This window comes from Dipodomys spectabilis, unplaced genomic scaffold, assembly GCF_019054845.1.
Source record: "Dipodomys spectabilis isolate Male_0828 unplaced genomic scaffold, ASM1905484v1 ptg000081l, whole genome shotgun sequence".
NCBI classification, from domain to species: Eukaryota; Metazoa; Chordata; class Mammalia; order Rodentia; family Heteromyidae; genus Dipodomys; species Dipodomys spectabilis.
Window position 1 is genome coordinate 6777821 of NW_024870758.1, and position 12268 is coordinate 6790088.

At 32.9% G+C, this 12268-nt stretch overlaps 1 protein-coding gene across 1 annotated transcript in view; it reads right to left on the reverse strand.

Moving 5' to 3' along the window:
• Lrp1b (LDL receptor related protein 1B) overlaps positions 1-12268 on the reverse strand; it is a 1466647-nt gene that overhangs the window by 209801 nt on the left and 1244578 nt on the right. The window contains 2 exon segments of the mRNA XM_042683428.1: positions 3883-4031; positions 4837-5025. Of these exon segments, the coding sequence (XP_042539362.1) occupies positions 3883-4031; positions 4837-5025 (338 nt within the window).

Here is a 12268-nt window from a genome sequence, read left to right on the forward strand (position 1 = left end):
ATCATTATAAATATAAGAAAATTGAGACAACAAGAAGTTAGGTAACAAACTCAGGTAATTCAACCAATTTGCAACAGAATCAGGGTGGGGTTAACAAGGAGTCTAGCCTCAGTAAGCTTTTAAACATTTCAAATGTTGACTCTCTGGAAAAGGTATTTATTTTATATTATCTGTCACAGGTGATAATTATAGTTTTAGCATGAGAGAAAGACTGATCTAATAACCATTTCTCTATTTTGAGAACCTCTCTATTTTTATAAGAGAAATTCAATCTTTTGCCATAATATCATTTCTAGTAATAGGAAAATTCTACATATAGAACTTAAAGAATAAATGCTGTCATTAAAAACCATCATGGGCTGGGAACGTGGCTTAATGGTAGAGTGCCTAACATGCATGAATCCCTGGATTTGATTACTGAGAACCACATAAACAGAAGAAACAAACAAACAAACTAACAGAATGGGTGCTGTGGTTCAAGTGGTAGGAGGGCTAGCCTTGAGCAAAACAAACTCAGTGTCAGTGCCCAGGCCCTGAGTGTAAGCCCCAGGACAGGCCGAAAAATATAATAATCATGATTTAATTTACCAATCTTATCTAAAGTCAAAAATGAGGGCTAGGAAGCTGGCTCAATGGTAGAGTGCTTGCTTTGCATACATGAGGCCCTGGGTTTGATTCCTCAGCACCACATAAGCAGAAAAAGCCAGAAGTGGCACTTTGGCTCAAGTGTAGAGCACTAGCCTTGAGCTGAAGAGCTAAGGGATAGCATCCAGGCCCAGAATTCAGCCCCCACAACTGATCAAAAAAAAAGATAAAGTAAAAAATGTTAATGACTACAATATAAAAAGTACACTTTTAATGTCATATGACAGTCATCCAAAATTTGAAAATAATGAAATTGAGACCTATCTAACTACCATGAAGTAGGAAGTTTTTCTGGAATGTCTGTACTATGTGTGTTTGTGTGCCAGTACTGGGGCTTGAACTCTTGAATATCAAGAACCCCAAGTTCTTGATATTCTTGTTTGTTTCCTTTTTGTTGTTTTTGCTGTTTTGTTTCTCTGACATTCTACCATTTGAGTTACAGCTCCCTTTCTGACATAATACTGATGAATTGGAGATGAGTCTTATGGACTCTTCTGCCTTGGGCTGGCTTCAAACTCTGATTCTCAGATCTCAGCATTCTGGGCATCTAGGGTTATACTAGCTGAGCACCATGATATATATATATATATATATATATATATATATATATATATATATATATATATATATACATATATATATATGAATAAATATACATACATATATATCTTTTTAAAGGATGTTTTACAAAGCTGAAATAGATTTTAGGTATAGAGTTACTAATGGAAGAGGATTTATGAATAAAAAGGTATGGGGCAAATATAGTAAAAACAATGTTCATGTGTGATGAAGTAAATGGGAAATATGAAATAAGTCTTGGAGGAAAAAAGAATGAAGCAGAATTATGGAAGGATTGTCTATGGAAAAGAAGCACTGGACAATTAGAAAAAGAAGCTAAATTGTGATTCTCATTCAACCTTGTGAAGTTCTAAGAAATAAATAATAAAATACATGTCTCATAAGAAAATTATTTTATCTTGTATCCAAAAAAGACAATGGTAACCTCTTAACTGGATACAATATAGACAATTTAAAATTTGTTCAGAACCATAGTAGAAGTCTGATTAGGGATACTTGGAGCAGAATGTTATATATATATATATACATGTATGTATATATATGTATATATATGTGTACAGGTATATATTCATCAGCTGCTTCTTTCAATTTGATTATGGGTGGAGTTCTGAATGAATGCCTGTTTCAATCACAGAATCTACGTTTACATGAGCTAGTATGAAAAATCAGGTATAATTTAGTATCACGTCTTTTCATGACATTATAGTCAGTGTTGACACTTATCAAAATAGCTCAACTATAATATAACAATGTAGGCAAATCCAGAGAAATTTAAGTAGAAGAGAGTGTTTTCTTTTTCAAGCATAGAAGATAGACTGGATACATTTATCTTTACTCCTTCTGGAAATACTACAGAATGAATGCATTGGGTTTCAAAAGCCACATAACCACATGGTTTTCTTTATTTGCAACCACTATTATATGTCTGGGACAATGTACATATGGCCAGATAAGATGACGTAAGGAAAATGAACCCCAAGATAAGGACACAAGTGTTTTTTTTCTTTCTTTCCTAACGTATTTATAATGTGCCATGTGATTTTTTTGTTTCTTTGTATGTTCCTCCCCCATGGTATTTGATGTTGGTGCCCTGCATCTTGTATATACACTTCTCTAATTTGGGGAGGGGAAGGGAAAAAAAAAACCCAAAATGTTTAAATAGGGATACAGTTTGACCCATTGTTAATAATGAGATGTACAAGACACTATTTTGAAAATGAACTTTACAATTTAAATTGGGGGTGGGGTGTATTTGTGGAGGTGGGAGGGAAAGGATGGTAAGGGAAAAACAAAGGAAGAGGCAACAATGCTTGACAGGAAATGTACTCATTACTTTGCTCATGTAATTGTAACCCCTCTGTACAGTATTTTTACAATAATAAAAAACTTTTAAAAAGTCACATAAAATCTAAAGAAGACATAAATAAAAATTGAATAAAATATTATGAATGGAAAAAAGGAAAATTATTTTATCATATTTTAATTTAAAAAATCTAGAGATTTAATCTCTATGCACTTCAGCTTTTTCTTTCTGTTTCTAGGGAGCAAGCAAGAAAGAATATAGATGGGATGCAGAACCAGCTTTCCAGGAAGATTACTTTGATTTCAATCAATCCCATATCTCTCTCCAACTGCCTCAGTTACTTTGGCTTCTTGGTGGCAAATCTGATGCTGCTACTTGGCTCACTTAAGAGAAGTGTTGTTGTTTTTTTTTTGTCTGTTGTTGTTTTTGTACCTTTCTGCCCATATTGTTATTCTTTTTTGTTTTTTTTTGTTTTGCCTTTTTATTTTATTTAATCATAAAGTATTTGTGCAAAGGAATGCCATTTAACAAAGTAGTATACAAATACAATAAATCTTGATCAATGTCAACCCTTTCATTTTTTTTCCTGTACTCTACTTATACCCTAAGGCCTAAAGTTCTCTTCTAAAGATAATCACTACATCGTTTTCCCTATGCTGTGTTTGACAATCATTCATAACACCTGTAAAAATTAATGCTTCACACTTTGTAAAAACATGCGGCTTTGTAGTAGAATTTGAAATTTGGTATTGATATTCCTCCAGCACTGTTCTTTCTGCTAAGGATCGTTTTTGCTATTTTGGGGTCTTTTATTGTTCCATATGAATTTACATATGACCATATAAGATGATGCTAAGGGAAATGAGCCCCAAGATAGGGACACAAGTGGCTTTTTCTTCCTTGCTATTGTTTTTAACCTATTTATAATATACTATGTGATTTGTTGTTGTTGTTGTTTCTTTGATATGTTCCTCCCCCATGGTATAGCCCCAGTTTTCACTGTGTTGGATTCCGGTGCCCTCAATCTTGTATATGTATTTTTCTAATTTGGGGAGGGGAAGGGAAAAATGCTTTAATAGTGATACAGGTTGACCCATTGTAAAAATGAGATGTACAAGACACTATGTTGAAAACAAACTTTACAACTTCAGGCGCCCGAGGGGCTAGGGAGGAGGTGGGGAGGTGGGGAGGTAAGTGATGGTAGGGAAAAACAAAAGAGGGAGTAACAATGCTTGATAGGAAATGGACTCATTACCTTGCTCATGTAACTGTAACCCCTCTGTACAGTATCTTTACAATAAAAAAAGTATATTAAAAAAAAGCATGCAGAACATGACTTACAGCCTTCCACTTACCTGACTGGCTGTGCAGTTGGACAGACAGGTCCTGTTATCTGCTGCAAGGTAGAAGTTGGTGGGACATGCACAGGTATGGGTTTTCCCTGGGGCTAAAAGGCATAAGTGACTGCAACCACCATTATTGATCATGCACAGGTGTTTGGAAACTAGAGATAAGAAAAGAGACAACAACATGGTAGGACAATAATGACTATTAACATAATTTAGGATTAGAGATAGGTTTCTTTATTTGTATCTTTATATGTTATTGCAAGCAGACACTTCTCAAGACTATAAATATAACTTTTATTTCTTAAATATGCTACTCAATGAACGACATTAATTTTACAATTAAATCTTTTAAAGATTCTTTATACAAACTGAGCACATCAGTAGAAAACTGCTCAGCAGAAGAATAAACAGAGAACAGAAATATGTTGAATGAAGATATACATATACTTAGAAAAATGTGTAAAATAAAATAAGGAAAGAGAGATTATAGATAAAGATTAAGAACTTTTATTTCTAAAGCAGACATGTATTTTCAATAAGGACTCTAACCTTTACTACGCAATGCATGGTAAAGGACTACCATAAGACATATCCTTATAGAAATTTTATATGCTTGCCAATTTTAGAAATCTAGGTCTACATTTAATCCTTTACTTGCAGAATTTTAGAAATTTCAGAAATTAATGAATGTATTCTTCATTTCTCTGACTACATATGCATATATTGCCATTCAGCTTTATATGATTTGAAGAAAATAATTCTGTTATTATTGAGCTTCTAATTATAACTCTTAACAACAGACCTTGATATTAACAAATTCATTGTACAGAAAAATGCTACGTAATGAAATCTGAACCTTCTTCTCTAAAACAAAATTACATGTAACCTTGATAGAATCAAAAGTAGAATGTTACTGAAAGATGGTGATGAATGTATGGAAATCATGGAAAAAATAATTACCATCCGGTTGTCTATAAGAATGATACACCTGGATATCTGTGATGGCATGCCATGAGTTAATCAGTGAGAGTCTGTCTGCTCCCGAGGTTTTATGGGCACGGCTGAGTGACTTGGTTTTCCCATCAGTCCAGTAGATGTAGTCTTCAAACAATGTTAGTGCAATCACCCCTGGAATATCTTGATTAGGGACTGTAATAGAAGATGGTAAGATTAATGCTCACTCTTGGAAGACTGCCAGTTAAAATATTCAATACTACATGGGCTGACACTTACAACTGCTACAGAGCTTCATGTGAATAATTGCTGTGACAACCTGTCAGGCCAGCAAAGTTCTTTATTACCAGTTAAGGCAATGCAAGATTGGGTGCAGGAGTTCACATTGCTCAGATATAGCTTGGTTAAACCTCTGGGAAGAAAATGAATGTTATCCTGCTCAGCATCACAGGAAGTCTGCTGCACCAGAAACAAGGAACATCCAACATTTTGAAACTCACCATCAGGAGACATATGCATATGCATATAATATCCCCCAGTTGTTCTTAACCCAAACACTCAGCCAAAAAATCATTGACCAATTTTCTTGCACACTAAAAATGATTAAATGTCAATGGTAAACTATGTCTTTTATCTGAAAAGAGTTTTATGAAACTACTATGAACCATTTTCTTCATAGAGATAATATGTGCATTGTTACTTGTAAGATGAGTTATTTAGAAAGAAAGTGACTGATAAATTATTATGAGGATTTAATAGTTATGAAATTGTTTAGTTGTGAACTAAAATTGTTTTTGTAATTATGGCTTCATTATAGAAATGGATTTAAACATATTACAATGGGTTGAGCATCACCAGTATAGATTTTTTATTCAAGTGAATCTCACTGGGTGAATAAAATATAATAAGTTTAGAAGTTGGAAATTTAAAAATCTTAAATAGTTTTTCGTGATTCTCAATTCTGAAGATTATCAAATGATCAAATTCAGCAAAACAGAAAAATAATTTGTATAAACATTCTAATGTCTTCCTGTATTAAAATTCGGATTTACTGTGTAAAATTTAAAGAAAAAAATCTTTAAAGACCAAAGGTATTAAAGTTCCAATACTACGTTCTTTTTCACTGATTAAATTTTAATGACTGAGAATCAATATTTGGCATATTCTTAATTATTTGCCACTGAATATAGTTATGAAAATTTAAAATACAGTAATTCCTTTTTAGGGAAATTTACAGCCTTAATCAAAAAGTGCTGAGCATATATATATATATATATATATATATATATATATATATAGTCAACTTAAAGTAGATATTTTAAATATACTGTTTTGCTAGATTTATTAACCATGACCAAATGTGATCAGAGAATTTACCAGGATTCAGGGAGAAAGGTTAAAAGAAATACAATGAAAACCTTGAAAGTCCATGATCCCTTAGGTCATAGATTACATCTATAATACAAAATCTATCCAGAAATCCATCTCAGACTAGAGACTGTGCACATAATGTAAATGAATACAACTTAAATCAAATGCACACTTTTGATATTTTAAATCTTGATTTAAACATCCAGATGTGCACACAACTTACTCATTTATGCAATTTTATAAATATGGAACAAATCACTAGAATGCTAAGTGGAACTGGGTACAAGAATAAAAGGGATATTTTACCACATGAATCAAACTCTTCCTATATTATCTCATTGGCTCTATAAACATGCTTCAAAAACATGGGAAAATGAAGCTAAAATGAGCAGTTGGGTGAATTATTGGGAATAGGTGATCATTATGAGTTTTTCATATGACGGTATAGATTGGGAAATTTTCAAAATAAAATAAAAATTTGCCAAGAATTTTACAAGGCTCAAAAATATTTTTTATGATTCTTTAGATATTAAGGAAACAGACACATCAGTAAATATAGACCCCCAAAACTAAATGATTATTTTCTAAAAATCTAAGTTCATAAGATATCTAATTAATGTCTGTTAATAAAGTGAAGTTATTGTACGAAGCTTCCAATTATCACTTAAAAAGCACTACAGTCTTTTTAATTTTTCAGCAGTAGTAATAGCCGTGACTGACTATTAAGCACAGGGATTCTTCAGAAGTAGGCCAGAATCTATGATTTTTTGGGGAATGGATTTTGTACCCACTACAAATAACTCGCAGGCTAAAATAGCAAGTTTCAAGGTCAAGTGTAGTAGCAGGATATCCACTTCATATGCCTCATTTCATTTCCTGTTTTCAAAAACTACTGTGCACTATGAGCATTTACTTTACTAATGAGGAAAATAAGAGGGATAGAAATGAATAGTAAATGGAGGCTGGGAAGGTGGCTCAGTGGTAGAGCACTTGCCTTGCATGTCTGAGGCCCTGGGTTCGATTCCTCAGCACCACATAAGCAAAAAGAAAAAAGCCGGAAGTGGCGCTGTGGCTCAAGTGGTAAAGCGCTAGCCTTGAGCTGAAGAGCTGAGGGACAGCGCCCAGGCCCAGAGTTCAGGCCCCACGACTGGACCCCCCCCCCCAAAAAAAATAAGAATAGTAAATGAAGGTTTGTTTCCTGAACTTGAGTCTGCTTGTCTGCCCACCTTATCAACCTAACATTTGCATTAGTGAAAAGCAATAGCTTACTTCTAAATACAGTTGATTTCATAGGCTCCAAATAAAAGTCATCTCACCTAATTACCTTACGAATGAGCTTCATATTCAGTATGATGTCCAGATGTGCAATAACTTTTATATTAGACAAGAACTTAAATAGTTGCCATCCATCAGCAATTTCTATTTTCAACTAATCATAAATTTATGGGAATAAGAAAAGTTGTATCAGAAGGATGACACATGGGTGAATGTGCCAGAATATGTTGAAAGTCATATTTAATTAAGCTAATGTGTCCATTTGTCCAAAAGAGTTTTTTTTCAACTTCTTTCTGGTATAGACAATAAAGAACGGATGGGCAGTAGTCATTGTATAAGCCCACTCCAGGTTTGCTCATATGGTAAATGCGATTCTGATATAACAGATACAACACTCATCATGCCTGGGAAAACAGTAATCACACCGACTTGTTTCACAAGAGTAAACATAGTCTAAGATGTCTAATCTGGCTCATCCATTCATCTTCTGAGAGAGTGAGAAGCTACAACAGTGTAAATCAAAGAAAACTAAGAATCAGTTTGTATATTAGCAGTGTGATTCTGTGAATTAATTGACACCATGCTGTGAAAAGATAGTATATTATCTTAACTGCTAACTGTTAAGTTTGATTAAATAAATATTATACTTATGTTTTCATTAGCATATCCACCTGAATTGAGATAAAATGAGAAAAGTTTTGGCGCTAAAACTTTATATGTTGCCATTCAAGCAATGTTTGATTCTAAGTGAATAATTAATTATCTAATATTTTATTAGCTTTTATTTTATATCTCTATATATACTCACATCTATATGCAATGTGTATGTATATGTGTATGCATGCATGAAACTATACATGTTTATCTGGTCCATAATCACATACACATACAAGAACAACAATGCTGATGTTTAAGCATGCAATTTGGCAGCAAATGGAGCTGACCAAAATATAAGTACGGAAAGAGATGGCACAAGACTATCATTAAAGGTCCTGTTTGAAATTGTACTAATTCCATGATTTGACGGAATTTAGGAGACCAAATAGTTATGCTTTCTCATAATTATGGTAGTTATACTTTTTAAGAGAAAATAAAATGGCCAACTATCCTTTATGAGACTGTATTTGCTTAATGAATAGAAAAATGTGAAAAGTAAATTCAAGACATTTTTCATTGACAGCTATTCAACATACACACAAAAAAGACAGAAAACCTGAAAGTGCTGTGTGAGCTGCAGTTTAACAGGTACTTATTATATATTTAAAGCCGATTTCAAAGCTGCAAACTGCACTTAGATTTCTATCCTGTGCAGCAGCATTATTTATTGTACTGTTTGCAGAATTCATGCAAGTACTAGACTTTCTATTTACTAAACTATATCTTTGAAAGAAAAGAGTTAGAATTTGGCCAAACAAAAAGATTCACACAAATAGTTTCTTCTGGGCTGGGAATGTGGCCAAGTAGCAGAGTGCTTGCATAGTGTGCACAAAGCCATGGGTTTGATTCCTCAACACCACATAAAAAGAAAAATGTTGGAACTGGTGCTGTGGGTCAAGTGTTAAGAGTGCTAGCCTCAAGCAAAAAGAAGCCCAAGGACAGTGCTCATGACGTGAGTTCAAGCCCCAGGACTGGCGAAAAATTGAAAAAGGATAAATAAAAAGAAATGGTGTCTTCTGAGATTTTCCCTTTGCATCAAATTGGATACTCTTCTTCCAAGGCATTAAGTCATAATATGACAAATTAAAAAGGTGGCAATGCAGAATATCCTTTTAGCTAAAGCATTTTCTCACACAGCCTGAAAGTCTATTACAATAGTCTTGATTATTCATCTTTAACTAGCTATGCAAATATATTTTGTATAAAATCATTATAATTTTGTATTTTTGACTAATTTAATTAAACATATAGGAATAAAACACTAATATGAAACTTCAAGAACATAACATGAGATCTTGACAAAATCAACAAAGTTTTGTGTAGGGAGTTAATCCTTACACATTTCACTAGTGATGCTCTGTTCTGTTTCTCATTTTCCTGATATTTACATTCTGGGCCCAGATGTGTTTTTAATATATTACTTTATGTCTTGTGAGCCCTGTAACTATTGAGAAATGATTAAAGGCTTTGGCAGTATTTTTTAAGTAAAATTATAATATATATTCTCCATTACATATAATTTTAATGAGCAATCACAATAAAGAAATAAATTGAATTTAAAATTGAGTTATTATATAATTATACATTATTTAGAAGGAAATTACAAAGAAAAACCTTTTAATGTCAATCTATTTTACAAATGAGCACACTGGGAAGACTAGGTTTGTAAAACTTAAAATTTAGTAAATCTATAAAACAAAAAAATAGCCTGTTATCACTTTCTAATATACTTTGACTCTTCTGTTTTGCTTATTTTTGATGGCATTCCCTCAAGTAAAAATTCACAGTCCTTCATACCTGATGTCCTTCAAAATTATCCTAAATTTCCTCCTTATGTGTAATTTTTAAATTTCTTTTGTGAAAGTCAGTGTTCCTGAAATAAACAGAAAAAAAAACATATTCAAGTAATAATTGCAGAATTTAATGGGGGAATTCTTTTCGAGGAATAGACATAGCAAGCGACACATTGTTTTTCCTTCAATCACATATCAGAACCTGAAGAAATTTGTAACTGAGAGAAAAACAGCACCCAACAAGAGGAGTAGCTACTGGTAAATAAGTTATTGGGTATGGAGTGAAAGGGATGAGAAAACATTCCACTTTTTCCTCTTTCCCTCATCTAATATCCTCCAATGTATTCCATTGTGTAAAGCAAACTTAAGGCCAGAAAAGAAAAGTTTACTAATGTCCTTTGTAGGAGTCAGCTGTCTAGCACATAGACCAGAACAAAGATTCACAGGAAGTAAAACTCAAACACCTTCACTTACTAATTCTCTCTCTCTTTTTTAAATCTCAGACATTTCTCTTTCATTAAAAAGAATCAATAACAATTTCATCACCAAATTATTAAAGTGACGAAATCACCACAACTTCAGGACAGAATACCAAATTGCTAAGTAAACCTTTCCTCTGAGACCCTGACACTGATACTATGCCCTGATATTCCTTCAGGGGGACAGCTAGGAAAAAAGAGAATATGAATTAAAGTAGTTAAACATAAAAACCCAAAGGGAAGAAAAAAATTGAAAGCAATTAGCAGTGGAACAAATGAGGTGAAAGGTCAAAACTGGATTATAAAAATATATATGGACTGAGACACAGAATCTGAAATTAGATAATGGCAGAAAGTGGTTTTATGTGTAAGAAAAAGTGAAAGATTTATGTCCTACTCAGTAGGTGGGTAGATAATCTTTTATGGTTTATAAAAAAAAATCACAGAGAAGAGTGGGTGGTTGGGAAAATGACCACGGTTTACTAATCTTTAGAGAATAACCACTGAGTTAGCTACTTTACTTATACCAAAAAGGTGGATGATTTATGAAATGTTAGGGTCAGGAACATGCTATTTTTGAAAATAATTATGTTCACTTCAGAGTTGTTTACAGGGTCCTTGTTAATATAATGTTGTTCTCAGTGTCGTCAGTAAATTACAAAGTTTTCATTTATTGTTTTCTTCTGTAGGCATTTTGTCTGTCTGCTTGTAAAAACAATATTGTTTAATTATAATGAATAGTACATCAAATACAATTTCAGGCAAATGGATTTCAGATCCATTTTCCAAATGAATAACTATATTACAAAGTAGTGGGAATACTAGGACTAGATAATATTTCCAAATATCATGATATAATACTGAAGGTATGCTTTTTAAATAAAAAATGTTATGTATTTTCTGATCGTGGCAGAGCCTTGCAAGCAGATTACTCCATCTTGAGACTTCACAATAAGCAGAAGTATACATCTCATGAAAACGAATTTCCTCTTTCCAGATTACAAGCCTGGCAAATAAACATTAGATGAAGTCAATGGAGACTGCCTCCTCGCTATCCCCATGAGTAGTGACAATGCTCTGGGCGTCAAAGGTCATTTCTGACTTTCAGTACAGGCAATTTCCATATATTCCATGGGACTTAAACTGAGACAGTGAGCAATGAAATCATAGTTTGATCAAGACTGTTTGACTATGAATACATTCCCCCCTTCACTTTATGAACTTGGAACTCATGTCAATTTCCATAAAATAGACACTTGATCTCATTTCCTTCCTAGTATAGCCAACTGTAATTAAATTCCTTCATAGCCTTTCACCATTACTTTTCCTATTCAGTTTCTGGGGAAGAGATCAGACCTGATTTATTTAGAAACTTATCTTAAGTCTCTGATGATCTAATTCTTAATATCTTCTAGAATAAGAGTGGAGCCTACTAGAATCATCCCCAGATATCTTCTAGGTAGTCTTATTGAGAAGTAGGAACAAGCAATGAAATGATACAACAGGTGTCATACTACATATACGAGAAAATTTATTTTAATATTTTAGAACATTTCTACATCCACAAAATTATATCTGGTTCCATTTCATTAACTTTTACTGTATTGTAAACAGTAGCACATTAATATTGTCAACATAAAATATACCATGAAGCCTACTCTTTGTAATGGACTGTGAAAAATAAGGGTTATATTTTTTTCAGAAGTGCTAAAATTCAATATCTTACCACAACTGAACTCTTTAGAATATTATGAAATAAAATAGTATAGGGGAGTTAGTTCATTAGGTTTATTCTACTTCTTGTTAAACATAAATGTATATTCAAATTTTCTAAAGACAATGAAAAAGCTGTTGAAATTTAGG